The 15,915-nt window shown below is 39.6% G+C and overlaps 1 protein-coding gene across 5 annotated transcripts in view; it reads left to right on the top strand.

Moving 5' to 3' along the window:
* MCM8 (minichromosome maintenance 8 homologous recombination repair factor) overlaps window positions 1–15,915 on the top strand; it is a 33,860-nt gene that overhangs the window by 13,144 nt on the left and 4,801 nt on the right. For all 5 annotated transcript variants that reach the window (XM_050952054.1, XM_050952056.1, XM_050952052.1 and 2 more), the window contains exons 9-16: window positions 1,020–1,171; window positions 2,478–2,676; window positions 3,760–3,790; window positions 4,126–4,266; window positions 10,057–10,198; window positions 11,033–11,228; window positions 11,495–11,714; window positions 14,718–14,927. In XM_050952054.1, coding sequence (XP_050808011.1) covers window positions 1,020–1,171; window positions 2,478–2,676; window positions 3,760–3,790; window positions 4,126–4,266; window positions 10,057–10,198; window positions 11,033–11,228; window positions 11,495–11,714; window positions 14,718–14,927 — 1,291 coding nt within the window. The remainder of the gene's footprint in view (window positions 1–1,019; window positions 1,172–2,477; window positions 2,677–3,759; window positions 3,791–4,125; window positions 4,267–10,056; window positions 10,199–11,032; window positions 11,229–11,494; window positions 11,715–14,717; window positions 14,928–15,915) is intronic.

Here is a 15,915-nt window from a genome sequence, read left to right on the forward strand (position 1 = left end):
AACATAGTTAGGCAAAAAGACAATAATTAAAAGAAAACTGTCTATTTTGTTTTGAAATATCACTATGTTTTTAGTTTTATTTTGATGGAGGTGTATTTAATTTGGAAGGTTATAAAATTAATATAATCCATGATAGATAAAGACTGGAGGAAAAGGATATTTAAAGAATGGATATATACTTATAAATAAATGTAAATGTATTTAAAAGGGAAAGAGAATTCACTTAAGCAAGTGTAACACTAATATCTATGTTGGAAAGTATAGAAGAGCTACAGTAGTGTACAGTGCAAATTACCATTTATTATTTGTATTTTGGTAGCACCTAGAGGCTGCAGTCAGGAAGAACATCAGGGCTTGTCCACACAAAGCTGTGATGGTAGGAAAACCAACATGGCTGTTTTGTATGCCAAGATTATACTTGTGACTACTACTGTAAAACTGGCAAAATTCATAAAACTATAATTCTGATTTTCTCTCTCTGATCATCACCTCCAAAATTCTCCCTTTAGGAGGAGGATTTCTTTGCTTTGTCATGGCTCTAATATGGATTTTTTTGAACGCTTGACCCCATTACTGTAAGCCCTTTTTTAAGTTAGAGGATGAAAATAAGACACAATATTAGCGTTATCAGCATTTCCCTGCTCACTTCATGCAGATTACTGAAAACTGACAACATTTTTACAGTTCGAATGTACATGTAATTGGACCTCACTGAGTTGTAGAATTGACAGTTTTTTAATCTAGAGTTCCTAAAGTTAAGGTTCTTTGGAAACACGCTCTGAAGTATTTGCAGAAGAAAAACTGAAGTGCTTTTTAAGTTTCTGGTCCTGGAAACACTTAAAACTTTTGGAATTTCCTGACTTTCTTTTAACAGCACTATTTCCAGTGTTCTCAATCTGTATTCTCTCTTCTCATCAAATAAAAAACGATTGATTTGAAGCATAAATGTGAGGACTTTTATATAAGAACTTAAATAGAAACACTGCAGACTGGTCATTGGTATGTTGTGTGTATTTTAGGGTTCAGGAACTCATGTCAGATGATCAGCGAGAAGCAGGTCGAATTCCTCGCACAATAGAATGTGAGCTGATTCAGGATCTTGTAGACAGTTGTGTCCCAGGAGATATGGTCACAATTACAGGAATTGTTAAGGTGTCAAACGCCGAAGAAGGTACAGTACATCTGGTTTGAATTTTTTATCGCCTTCTGTATCTTGCACAATGCTAAACAAAAGCTTACTCTTTGTTCTCTAGTTGTTGATTTTTCTCTCAAAGCCTGAAGTCACTTATTTGTTGCATTTTTTAGAAATAAGTAAAAGGTATAGGGGAAAGCTGTTGAACAGATAAGGCTCTGTAGAGAAAAAGAGAGAGGACAAAATACGCCAACTGGGAGGAGAGCCGTGTACACCTTAGCATCCCCTGACCTTACCTGACTCTGGTGTAGTCGGCATTGGGCATGTCTTGTAGCAGCACTCATGCTCTGTTAAGGATGAGGAATTGCATTTCAACTATCAGTACAGGCTTCTCATGTTATAGAAAGTCAGTTGGATAGAAAGATCTTCCTTACAGTAGTAAAGGAAACAAGGTGTTGAGATGGATTCTGTTTTCCAGATTTGTTTCTAGAATAGTCTTATTGAGGCTAGCGATTTGACACTTTTTATCTTTCATTTGAAAGAAGTGGTTATCAAGGTTATTTAAAAAAAAAAAAAAAAAGGAGAGAGAAATATTAAGGGAACTGTTATGGCTGCACATTCTTTCATGGCTTGCTTCTCTCTGCTTGAAGAAATCTTACAAATGCTTTTAATGGAGAATGTTACAAAGAATTGTCATAATCAGTTTGTGAACCATGTTGCTTTATGACAGATCAGTAATTTTCTGTTAAGGATACAGAGAGTGTTTAATTTTTAACAACATTTTTCTATCTTTTCTGCTACAAGTCTTGTCTTTTATTTAAAATAATTGTTTTAAGAATAAGATAGTGTATAGTATAGTAGATCAGGCTAAAGACGCTTAAAATGTAGCCAGTTCAGAGAGGCAGAATGCTCTCTGTGTTTTCAAGGTTAAAATTTTGAATAGAACAAAATTAATCTTACATTTCATTCAGGCCCTGATCCAACAAAGCACTTGAGTATGTGCTGAACTTTAAGTAAATTAAACAACATTCCTTTCCGTTTATAAAGCTCTGAATCTGAATGTGTCACCAGAAGCTTTTCCTGGCTTTTTATCAGGCTTTGAGGAAGCAGTTGTTCAAAATAGTTTCCATTAAATTGTTCAAGGGCTATATCTTCCAGTATTCAGGAACTGTGATAATGGGTTAGACATTTTAATTTGTTATATGTTGTTACAAATATGTCCCAAGTTTTAATTAGCACATGGATTTTAATATTTCTGAATTATTTTAATCACTACCTGTGCATAACCCCAATACTTAGATGAAAACATGGCTTCCTATTTTTGACAGTCTTTGTAATCTAACAGGAGCATCTAGAAACAAGAATGACAAATGTATGTTCCTGTTGTACATTGAGGCAAACTCTGTCAGCAATGGTAAAGGACAAAAAGTCATGAATTCTGAAGATGGGACTAATCACCGAGTATGCATGGAGTTTTCACTTAAAGATCTTTATGCTGTTCAAGAGATTCAAGCTGAGGAAAATCTGTTCAAGCTAATTGTCAAGTATGTTGTCTCTTACATCTTTAGCAATTTAAATATAAAAGCACCACAGCTTTTCCCTTCTTGTACTTTCAAGTGTGTGGTTCATTATTTGCTATCTCACATCTTGATCCCTCCAAAACAGTCAATTTGGGACAAGTAACCTATACACCTTTGTGTACTTGTGCCTATGTCCCTCTTTTAGTCCAAGGGTGGGAGGTGAAGTTAATCACATATATTTGTAGTTTTAACTAGTTGTTGAACTTTCATTTGCCCCAGAATATGAATATTGTACTTCAAAAGAACACTGTTCTTAAAATAAATACAAACACATGTTCGCTCCTGTGGTATCTTGTTCTTCCTACCCTCCTTCTCTTTCCCCTATTTTAGCTTCCACATCTTGCACTCTTCTGTTCTTTGCTTTGCCCTGTGGCCTTTGCAGCACTGGGGGGGTGGGAGTGGGGGGGATATGAGAGCTGAGGGCATGAAACAGACAATGCAGGACCATGCGGTACCATTGGAGGATTACAGGATGCTGCAGCTAAACCTGTGGAGTACAAGACCACCTTCAAACTCCAGCACAGTTGAGCAATAGACTTATGATGATTAAACATAGTTCTGCTCCGGATAAGAGTGGGTGCAGCAACCACGGTGTAACAGGTTCTCATTTGTGCGTGTGTGTGTGTACAGATTTAAGTGAAGTACAGCTCTCTTTATAATGAAAAGCATGCTTCACTGTCCAAAAATTTCAAGAACTTTGATAGAGCATTAAAAAAAACCCTGGTTTTGTTGGGAATTAGAAAAGAAAGTGAATTTCTATGGAACTTGTTGCAGTAGAAAAACTAGTTTTGTAATTGAGATGGGACAAATGATCATAGCTCAATGGTTTGAGCATTGTCCTGCTAAACCTGCGGCTGTGAGTTCAATCCTTGAGGAGGCCATTTAGGGAACTGGGGTGACAATCTGTCTGGGGATTGGTCCTGGCTTGAGCAGGGGTTTGAACTATATGACTTCCTGAGGTCCCTTCCAACCCTGATATTCTATGATTTAATGATAAGAGATTTTGTATTAATCACATACTAATGTCAAATGTCTTGGGTTTTTCAGCTCACTTTGTCCTACTATCTATGGCCATGAGGTAAGTAATTTTAGAAGTCTGCTTTCATTCTAAATTCAAACTTCATTACAAATTTGCCTCAGTAAACTTCCAAGACCTTTTAAAGGTTGGCAAGGCGGAGAAAATGATATATTTTTTATTTTTGGATAAACAGGTTTTCTTTTTCCTATGTCAAAACAGCCATAGAAACCCCCAAATGAGAAATAGGTAGTGCATTGGGCAATGGTGGGAGTTCAGTTCCTTGTATGTTCTTTTCTGCAGGACACAATGTTTTCTGTCTGAATTTACTATGATGCAATTGTTAGTAATGGTAGCTGTTGTCTAATGCTGACTAGCATTTGTATGTACCATTATAGATTGTAAAGGCAGGTTTGGCACTGGCATTGTTTGGAGGATGCCAAAAGTATGTGGATGACAAAAACAGAATTCCAGTGCGAGGAGATCCGCATCTTCTGGTGGTTGGAGATCCTGGATTGGGAAAGAGTCAAATGTTGCAAGTATGGGTTCATTTACTACTATTAAACTTAGCTAATGAAGGGGGAATGGATTTTTTTCCTTTAGCTCTAAACTGGTGGTCCTCAAATGTTTTTTTCGTGGACCACTTGAAAATTGCTGAGGGTCTCAGCGGACCACTTCATGATCTTTCCAAATGTTGTCTGTACCGTTAGCTAACTCTTGTAATGCTCTATATAGAAAAAAAAAACCTTAATAATTTAACTTTTTTGTTCTAAAATAAAAGCACACAACTCATTTTATTATCAGTAGTCTTACCTTTCTAATGTGATGGATGTGCCCTGTCTCCCTGCAGTGGCAGCCCCCAAGCTGGGGCTAGGAAGGAAGTGGGGGGGGGGTTCTCCCTCTCTCCCCCACCGCTGCAGCACCCAAGCTGGGGCTGGGAAGGGAAAGTTGCCTCTTTCTCTGGCCGCTGCAGTCCTGCGCGTTCCTAATTCCCTGCACCCCCTCTTCTCACCCACTGCCCCCTCCCACCTACTCCCTAATCACCCCAAGGCCACCACCTCACTTTACATGTGCGTCTTCTCCAAGGTCCAGGCACCTAATTAGTGAAGCCATGCCTTCGCCGCCCCGCTAATTAGGTGGGTGGCCCTTCATTCTCTTGTGTGCAGCGGCCCAGACGCTCACCTCAGAGGGAATTATCCATGGACCACCTGAATGGAACTGGACCACAGCTTGAGAACCTCTGCTCTAAACCTTTATGTTTAGTCTTTCACTTACACACAACCATTCGTTCAATGAGAGACTGTCTCTTTGTATATAATTTATAAAATCTCCCTTTTAAAGTATATAATTTACCATGCCCCACATTTTTGTCCCTAGTTGTGAATTCTGACTAAAATAACGCTCACATTTTTTCCATTTGTCATACTCTCATTTAGACAATCACAGTTGTTACACATCAGTAGTTCTCCAAATAATTGCACAACCCTTCTGTTCTGTGATAAATACAAAATACATCTCTCGGAAGGGTTCTCGTTTTATTTTCATTTGTCACAATGACATCGAGAAGTGCGTAAGTGGTCAGTTGAGTACAGCAGCCAGTATAACTCATGCAAATTGAATATTTGTCACTTGGATGGCATGCTTTTATGTAATGAATGAGGGCAAGGATGGTCCTGTGGCTGAGACACAGAACTGAGAGTTGGGAACCCTGGATTTTATTCTTGGTTCTGCCTTTGATGTCCTGTGTGACCTTGGGAAAATCACTTGGAGATTTTCAAAGACACAAATGGCAGTTAGGCACCTAGCTCTCTGTGACTTCCAATGTTGATTGAAAATCTCCATGGACATAGACTTCTCACAAAGTACGGGCTGGGCAATGTGCCCCGGCAATGTGCACATCATCCTGATGAGCTCTGCATGGTCACCTGCGCTGATCAGCTCGCTATGCTGGCCAAACAGGAAATGAAATTCAAAAGTTCGCGGGCCTTTTCCTGTCTACCTGGCCAGTGCATCTCAGTTGAGAGCACTATCCAGAGCGGTCACAATGGAGCACTCTGGGAAAGCTCCCGAAGGCCAATACTGTCGAATTGCATCTACGCTACCCAAATTCGACCTGGCAAGGCCGATTTCAGCGCTAATCCCCTCGTCAGAGGTGGAGTAAAGAAACAGATTTAAAGAGCCCCTTAAGTCAAAAAAAGGGCTTCATCGTGTGGACGGGTTCAGGCTTAAATCGAGGTAATGCTGCTAAATTTGACCTAAAATCATAGTGTAGACCAGGCCTTAGTGTCTCTGTTTCCACATCTGTAAATGAGGATTATAATACTTAGTTTGCAACAATTATTTTATTGAGTTTGAGAACACCATGGTAAAAAGGACTTTGAGATATTTGGATGAAAGATCCCAGAGAATGACAAAGTATTATTATTGTTGGAGTTATTTTTTTGAGGAATGGTCATATTCAGAATGTCCAATTATGATAGCAAGGTCATGGGCTATATCTGAGACCTCCTGGTAAATCTACTGACAGTATTTTTGTGTGACACAGAGGTCCTAATGACATATTGCTAAGAGGAGTTAGTCTGATTATTGGTACATTCATTTAGAATTCTCATATTTCTAAGGTGCTTGTGCAGATATTTTAAAATGTGCATTATCGAGATCATTTCATGTTTTTCATAACATCACTGGCAGGAAATTGCATTTAGATGGAAAAACAGTAAATGTAAGTAAGATTTCCAGGAAAAAAGTCATTATTTTCTATGCGACTGATAATATGCATTTAAATTAAATTACTTTCTAAAGTGTATGACCTTGGTTACTATCTGGCATAAATCTTTCATGAAAAAGAAGAATCCTGATAGAAAAGCAGAATGAAAGGCAAACAGTGTGTTGACCGAGAAATCCAGAAAACAGATAGATAACGTGTGAATCTTTAAAATTAGAACATGTGATTGATAGAGGTAGAATTCAAAGAAGGAACTAAAGGAGAGGCAAATATTATGGAATACACGTATCTTTGCTCCACTCTCCCTCTCCTGGTGTCCTTCTCCTTAAAAGCATCTTCTGTTGAGAGCGGTATCTGTCACATGTACTTTATTCTATGAACAGTATTTGCAAATCACATTCTGATCAGTATGATTCTTACGTGCTCCTTTTCAGACCAAGTGTATCTGAGTGTTCTCTACAGTAATCTTTAAATATTTCACTTGCCGGCACAAAGCTTTATGTTTAAAATGTAAGCCTGTCAATTAATTGCAGTTAACTCATGCGATTAACTTAAAAAAATGAATCACGATTAATCGCACTGTTAAGCAATAGAATACCAATTGAAATTTATTAAATATTTTTGTATGTTTTTCTGCATTTTCAAATGTATTGATTTCTATTACAACACAGAATACAAAATGTACAGTGCTTACTATATATTTTATTACAGATATTTGCACTGTAAAAATAAGTCTTTTTCAATTCACCTCACGCAAGTACTGTAGTGCAATCTCTTTATCATGAAAGTGCAACTTACAAATGTAGATTTTGTTATGTTGTTTTGTTTTTGAGTGCAGTTATGTAAAACCTTAGAGCCTACAAGTCCCCTCAGTCCTACTTCTTGTTCAGCCAATCTCTCAGAAAAACAAGTTTGTTTACATTTACAGGAGATGCTGCTGCCTGCTTCTTATTTACAATGTCACCTGAAAGTGAGAATAGGCATTCACATGGCACTTTTGTAGCCAGCGTTGCAAGATATTTATGTGCCAGATATGCTAAATATTCATATGCCCCTTCATGCTTCGGCCACCATTCTAGAGGATATGCTTCCATGCTGATGATGCTTGTTAAAAAATAATATGTTAATTAAATTTGTGACTGAAGTCCTTAGGGGAGAACTGTATGTCTTTGTCTCTGTTTTACCTGCATTCTGCCATGTATTTCATGTTATAGCAGTCTTGCATGATGACCCAGCATGTTTGTTTTAAGAATACTTTCATAGCAGATTTTTCAAAATGCACAGAAGATACCAATGTGAGATTTCTAAAAATAGCTACAGCATTCGACCCAGGGTTTAAGAATCAGAAGTGCCTTCCATAATCCGAGAGGGATGAGGCTTTCAGAAGTCTTAAAAGAGCAACACTCAGATGCAGAAACTACAGTACCCAAACCACCAAAAAAGAAAATCAACCTGCTGGTGGCATCTGACTCAGATGATGAAAATGAACATGCATTGGTCCATTCTGCTTTGGATTGTTATCAAGCAGAACCCATCATCAGCATGGACGCATGTCCTATGGAATGGTGGTTGAAGATGAAGGGACATATGAATCTTTAGCGCGTCTAGCATGCAAATATCTTGCGACGCTGGCTACAACAGTGCCATGCAAACGCCTGTTCTCACTTTCAGGTGACATTGTAAACAAGTGGGCAGCATTATCTTCTGCAAATTGTAACAAGTTTGTTTGTCTGAGTGATTGGCTGAAGTAGAACTGAGTGAACTTATAGGCGCTAAAGTTTTACATTTTTATTTTTTCAATGCAGTTATTTTTTGTACATAATTCTACATTTTTAAGTTCAACTTTCATGATAGAGAGATTGCACTACAGTACTTGTATGAAGTGAATTGAAAATACTGTTTTTTGTATTTTACAGTGTAAATATTTGTAATGAAAAATAAATGTAAAGTGAGCACTATACACTTTGTATTCTGTGGTGTAATTGAAATCAATATATTTGAAAATGTAAAAAAATCCAAAAATATTTAAATAAATGGTATTCCATTATTGTTTAACAACATGATTAAACGCACGATTAATTTTTTTAATCGCGTGACAGCCCTATTAAAAAGTTTTTGAATCAGTTCAATTTCTAATATTGGCAAAGCTGTGATGATAGTTTAGCATACCTAAGCCAAGTTTGTATAAATGGCTTATAAAGAAATATTTGTAAAAGCAGCAGAGTGTCCTGTGGCACCTTATAGACTAACAGAGGTATTGGAGCATGAGCTTTCGTGGGTGAATACCCACTTCGTCGGATGCATGTTGACATGCATCCAATGAAATGGGTATTCACCCACGAAAGCTCATGCTCCAATACCTCTGTTTAGCCTATAAGGTGCCGCAGGACTCTTTGCTGCTTTTACAGATCCAGACTAATACGGCTACCCCTCTGATAAAGAAATATTTAAAGTACTTGTTCCTATTTCACCCTAAGAAGCAGTCCATTTGCACACCATGAACGATTTGTTTTCTCTTTCTTTACTAAATACTTTGATGCCATTCATAAAAAGTTGGCCTGAAGCCATTCTGAGATATGACAAGATCACACTGCAAGGTTTGTCCAGATCAGAATTTTCATGGGGAAACTCAAGTAGGAGCTGGTGCTGGTGGTTCAGTAGTCAATACTTTTCTCTTAGCGTCAGTGCTGAACAAATGTTGTTCTGGCATAACCTTCAGGAGCATTTTGCAGATTTGTGCTTTTGAATAAAACAGGTAGTGGCAAGTGACCAGCAAAGATTCTTTGGAAAAGAGCAGTGATGCTAACTGGAGTGCACTAGCCAAATTTAACCTGAGCTATTGCATTCTGTCTGCCTTCCCACATAAAAATGAAACTTGGAGAAATTTTATGCTGTATCTTTTTCACTTTTCTCAAACTTCTGTAGAGACCTAATGCTTCAAGTTTTAAGACAATATCTTAACTACTAGAGACCATGAGGAGACCTCATTTGGGGGACGGATAATCCCACATCTCACTCTTATTTCTGGGAGCACTACTTACACCTTCCTCCAAAGTATCTGGTGCTGGCCACTATCAGAGACTGGGTTCTAGGCCAGACAAACCTCCAGTCTTGCAATTCCTATGTGACGTGGCTGCATTTCAGTGATGAAGAATGCTGTATTTGGGTTTTTGTTTGTTTTTAATATCCGCTTAAGTCTGAACTGCTTTGTTTTTGAAAAAATATCAATATAAGATTCTGTTTAATATAGGTGATCTAGTTAACCTTTACAGCGCCATAATCTAGTACATTCAAATCCATGTCATGCAGCATAGTCTCAGGGTTTACTATAACATAGCAGATGGTACTTTGACCCCAAACATGCAACCAAAAATGATTCCCATCTTCTGCAGTTCTGGATGTATATCTCTAGGGGTACTCAGTTAATAACCATTATACTATTGACTCATATTAAATTGAAAATAGTAAAAAAAAAAAAAAAAAAAAAAAAAAGTCAAACACATTAACGTTTTCCCATTTGTGGTATTTTTCTAGTATGAGTAAGTTACAGTTCCACATAATATGGTTCTGTAACATTTTAAAAATTTGTGATTGTTTTCCACAGGCAGTATGCAATATTGCCCCTCGCGGTGTGTACGTTTGTGGCAATACCACCACCACCTCTGGCTTGACTGTGACTCTATCTAGGGATAGTACCTCTGGGGATTTTGCTTTGGAAGCTGGTGCTCTGGTACTTGGAGATCAAGGTAACACTAAACTGCAACTAAATTGAATGGACAAATGTGTTTAGCTAAATATTTCGTTCAGATTTTCCCTCAAACTGGGGGATAGCACTGCGATATTGAGTCTAGGATTAACATATGAATGATGCTACTACTAACTACAGAGCTGAGGCTAACTTTCTTTTTTAAATAAGATCTTATGCTTAAAAATAAAGTTAAGAAATTTGTGCAAATGTTCAAAATGTGATTCCTCATTCTCTGCTGGTCTCCTCCAGCTTGGCTTCCTCTTGGTGGGTCTTGAAAGCCCTGATAGACTCCACTGGTCTTTGTGGTCCCCGTTAGTGAGGCTTGGGTGACACACTCAGCTGAGATTGGGTGCCTAAAGTTAGGTTTCTAAGATTTGCAGAGAGTCTTTATTTATGTGCTTAAGTGGCCAGATTTTCAAAATTTAAATGGGAACTACTGAGTGCTTAGCACTTTTAAAAGAGAGGTTCCTTAGTTAGGCACCTTTTTTTTTTTTTTTTTTAAATGAATCTTGGTTCCAACTTTTTTTAATTGAAAGCTTAGATTCTGGAGTGCAAGTTGGCAGTCATCAGAAAATAGTGCACTGCCCAGACAGCTGTTGTGAGCCAGACCAGTTGGATCCCTGCCTTTAATACGTGCCCCTCCAGACTTAAAAATCCACCAGTAGAGTCCCAGGGGCAGCATAGAAAGGAAGCAAGCCACGCTAACAGGACTGAGGGGAACATTGCAATGAGTGGACTTAGGATCAGGCTCAAGGTGCATAGTGGATCAATATTTGGCCAATGACCTGTGTGTTTTCTGATACCTTTTATTCTGTGTTAATTATGTTTCCAGGTATTTGTGGAATAGATGAATTTGATAAGATGGGGAGCCAACACCAAGCTTTGCTGGAAGCTATGGAACAGCAAAGTATCAGCCTTGCTAAGGCTGGCATTGTTTGCAGCTTGCCAGCTAGGACATCTATCATTGCTGCAGCAAATCCAGTTGGGGGACATTATAACAAAGCTAAAACGGTCTCTGAGAATTTAAAGTAAGCACTTTTTGAAATGTTAATTATTGTAGCTTGCAAGAGGAAGTAGCTTTGTTTTTGCTTTTTTTTTTTTTTTGGTCAGTTTGTGAATAATGGCACTTTAGTTTCCTGGAGGATGACAGTAGATTTTTATTATAATTGCTTTGATTTCAGCTCTCAACACAGATTTATTTCTTGAGTTGTACTTGTGAAGCAGGGTAATAGGTAAAGTTGCTATAGAGTTCCATTGTGTCTGTTTTTATAAGCAATGTATTATTTTTGTCTAGAATGGGGAGTGCCTTATTGTCCAGGTTTGACTTGGTATTTATCCTGCTGGACACTCCGAACGAAGATCATGACCATTTGCTCTCTGAACATGTGATGGCAATGCGAGCTGGAAAACAAGCAGTACACAGCAGCGCTGTAGTGATTCGCACCAACACACAGGATTCAAACACCTCCATTCTTGAAGCAGTCTCAGATAAACCATTATCAGAAAAACTAAAGGTAGAATTTTCTTCTCTGATTTTTGTTTTGCATCTCCCCACCCTGCGTCTCCCACTGGAACCAGTGCAGGCTGCCCGCTGATGTTGAATCTCAGCAGTTTCCCCTTCCACTTTCCATGTGGGAAACCAACTCCAGCCTTAAAGAGCCATGGGATGTCTATAGGAAGTCCCTATGCTCCACAGGTCCTGCCAATTGCCTGTAGTAGCAGCTCTTGCAGGGTGGATGATGGTAAACTGGGGCAAACTTAATGCCACAGAACCACCTTTACACTGTCCCACCCTAGTGAGGCTCAGATTTTGCTCAATTTTTTAACTTTTATATTTTTTTGCTGTGAGGGATGGTGGTTCCTTCCTTCATCTACCAATGCTACTTTGTGGATTTCCTCACCCCTTCCTCCTCCGGTTTCTCCTTCCAGTTTCCACTCCTCCTATTTTTCTCTTCTGCTCCTCCGCCTCTCTACTCCCTGTCCTGTTCCTACATTCTCCTCCCCCATTTCAACCCTGGTTTCTCTCCTAAATGAAAACAAGTGTTATCCTGTCCTCACTTGTCCCACCTGCCTCCTTGTTTGGTTCTTCCATGGTGTGTCTCTGTCTTTAGCCCTGATCCTGCAATGAACTCTGTGTGGGTGGGTACCTGTTGATGTCTGTGGGGCTCTGTGACCAGATTCCCTGGGGAGCCAGCTGAGGTCACTCAATTAGGGTGAACTGCAAAGAATGGGGCAGACAGTCCCCAAAGCTGGTGAATATTCCAATACTTAGATTTACCAAGCCAGCACAAAACAGATTATTTATTATCTCACTGGTTACTCAGAAGTCAACAACACAGTTCTCTTGAAGTAACCCAGCCTCAGGCCTCCACCTAGACACCTAAGTCAGATATGATGAGGCTTAATGAATATCTTATTCATTATATATAAAAATTTTACCAATCCCAAAGAATAGGACACATTATCTCCCAGGTTAATGAATACTCCAGATCTTATCCAAATACATGCTTACAGCCAATTCTTATTAACTAAATGAAAATTTATTAAAAAAGAAAGAGAGTATGGTTAAAAGATCAATGTACATACAGATATGAGTTCAGTTCTTGAGGTTCAGATTCATAGCAGAGATGGTGAGATTTGAAGTTGCAAAGAATTCCTTTAGAATTTAGTCCATAGGTTATAGTCCATTGTCCAGTATTTTATTCAGGCTGTTCCAGTTTAGAACTGGGATCTCAATCTTTATGGCTTAGACTTCCCCTGCATGAAACCTCAAGCAGATCTGAAATAAAAAGGATTGGGACCCAAAGGTATTTTATACAATTCCAGACTTTTTTTGACAGGTTGGAGTCCTTAGCTGAACAATAGGCACTTGTGAATTTTGAAGTGGACTCATTTCCTATGCATAGCTGGTAATTATCCACACAGATTAATGTTCCACCATTCGCAGATGATTTGCTATACACTTCAAAGAGAGATGAATACAGCGATATTCTATGTTTAGGGTATGGCTACACTTGGAGATGTGCAGCGCTGGGAGTTACAGCTGTGTTCGTACAGCTGTGTAGGGAAAGCGCTGCAGTGTGGCCACACTGACAGCTACCAGCGCTGCAGTGTGGCCACATTTGCAGCGCTGTTGGGAGTGGTGCATTGTGGGCAGCTATCCCAGCGTTCAAGTGGCTGCAACGTGCTTTTCAAAAGAGGGGGGTGGGGTGGAATGTGACAGGGAGCGTGGGGCAGACAGAGAGATTGGATTTTTGGAGCTGCCACTGTTCTCAGCTCCCTGCCTTGCAAGTTCTAAGGACTGGAAGATACACAGTGCCTACCTTCAATCATTTCTAAAAGTTTTGACCTTTCCCCCACCTGTCTCTTATTCACTAAATGCAAATTGTGCACTCCTAAATAGTCTTTAGACCATATAAGCAGCTGCTCAATGCTACCCCTCCCCTCTCTCCTCAAGCAAACAGCTGTGAACATTCCAAAGCAATTCCCCTGCCTCTGCTCGCTTGCTGGAGCAAAGAGCAGCTGTGTTTGTTTTTTAGCTAAGTAGCTACGGAGATCGGAGTTCAGCCATTCTTCTGGTTTGTTGTGGACAGGAATTCTGGGATACCTCCTAATACCCTTGAGGCCAATAACAGTGCTTTTGGTGGCTACACTTGATGACCAGCGCTGCATCACCAGCGCTGGAATCGCTACACCCCAAGCAAACCAGGTGTACAGCCAGTGCTGCAACCAGGGAGTTCCAGTGCTGGCCGTGCTTTGCAAGTGTGGACACAGAGTGAGTTGCAGCGCTGTAACCCCATCACCAGCATTGCAACTCTCCAGTGTAGCCATACCCTTAGAATTAATTTAAATGTTAAGAGATTCTTTTGATCTTTGAATTAACAGACTACAGCATAGACAGAGACTGTTTGATTACATTGTTGACCACTCCCAATATATATGTAAATACACAAAAACAAAAACATTATTTCCCTCTGTTTTTAAGGGTTGAATTTGAGTCATTTATTTTGCAGGATGCTTAACCCTTTCTGGTCATGCGTCACAGGCTCCTTATGGGCACAGAGGTCCATTGCGTGGGATTAATTGCAGGATCAGAACTCTTCAGGGACCGTGTCTTATTATATGTTTATACAACAAGAAAAATAGAGCTCCTTCTCTTGATTTTTTTTGCCATAAAATTATATCTGCCAGATTCTAATCTTAAACCACACCCATGATTTGATTCAGTACAGTCACCTTTTCAGTATCATTCTCATTCATTGTGAAGAGTCTTTTTTGAAAGAGGACTCTTGATATTGCCCAGTTGCATTTGGCGCTTTCATTTTTCTTCACTGCAGACTAGAGGTTTCTGCTGTCTGGAAGAGACCAAACTAATACCATTTATAATGCACACCCAGTTGAGAACTGAGAATCGAGTTCATAGAAGAAAGACTAGAGTATAAAACCTACTGAATACTGTAATCCTGTTGTAATTTAGAGTCAATGAACACGAGTGATGTGTTTTGTAATTGACTTAGGTCATGCCTGGAGAAAATTTTGATGCCATTCCACACCAGCTATTGAGGAAGTATGTTGGATATGCTCGGCAGTATGTCCACCCAAAGTTATCTCCAGAAGCTGCTCAGGTCCTCCAGGAATTCTACCTTGAGCTCCGGAAACAGAACCAAGGGGTGGACAGCACACCTATCACCACAAGGCAACTAGAGTCACTGATTCGGCTTACAGAGGTACACTTCCAGCTGTAATCCTTTTTGCTTCTGGCACCCTAGCTAATAACACTCCCAGGAGTTGCCAGCAACTGACTTGTGGCTCCCAGCCTGCTTCTGTTCCCTCTGTTTTCTGCTGATCAGAATTGCTGTAGATCCCTGTAACCACTCCTTCACAGCACCAAGAGTGCCTAGTCCTTGCACTGATTCCTCCAGCTTCTCTTCTGAAGTGTCTGGATTCAAGGGTGCATTAGAGGAAACCAGGGGCAAGAGGCTCAATGTTAAGTTATAATATGAAACGTTGGGAGCCGTTGTTTTAGGCCTATGCTCTCAGGCGAGGCCAATGGAGGCAATGAGGTACACCTGGACAAAGAATCTTAATTTTTTTCAGCCTTTATGCCATTCTGAAAGGGCTAAGTGGAAGACAGACATTTCGGCTTATTTGTTCCTAGAATCCATTAGTCTGTGCCTCATTGCCTAATACGCCACAGCTCCAGCAGGGTGATTAAATTAAAACAGCTTTTCCATCCCAAACTGTGTCTAAGCCCATTCTAAAAGTAAAGGCAAATTGGGATGTTAGTTGGGTATCCTGGTTCTAGCTTATGGACCAACATAACATTAAACCAAATAACTGTCAAACTCGTAAGACTAAATGGCTGGTTGCAAGAGGTTCATAAAACCCGAACAGCTGTATAAGGAGCTGTGGAGGGCTTCCCCAGCCTTTCCATCACAGAAAAATCTACCAGGCTGGGAACTTGCCCATCCTTCCCTAGATCCTATTCCCCTTTTTCTCCCACTGCTGTATGTGCCAACAGGGAGAGGAGCTGGATTCAGGGATACCCACCTGGCTTTTCAGAAGAATCTTCTTTGACAGTATAGAGAAGGACCTGTGTCTGCTCCTCCCAGGCCTTATTGCTATTGCCACATATTTTAATGCTGTGCTCTAATAGCATTAGTCATGCATTGTTGTTGTGCAGCGAATGCAGTATTAAAAATCAAATCAGCAATT

The sequence above is a fragment of the Gopherus flavomarginatus genome, chromosome 4 (genome assembly GCF_025201925.1).
Source record: "Gopherus flavomarginatus isolate rGopFla2 chromosome 4, rGopFla2.mat.asm, whole genome shotgun sequence".
NCBI lineage: Eukaryota > Metazoa > Chordata > Testudines > Testudinidae > Gopherus > Gopherus flavomarginatus.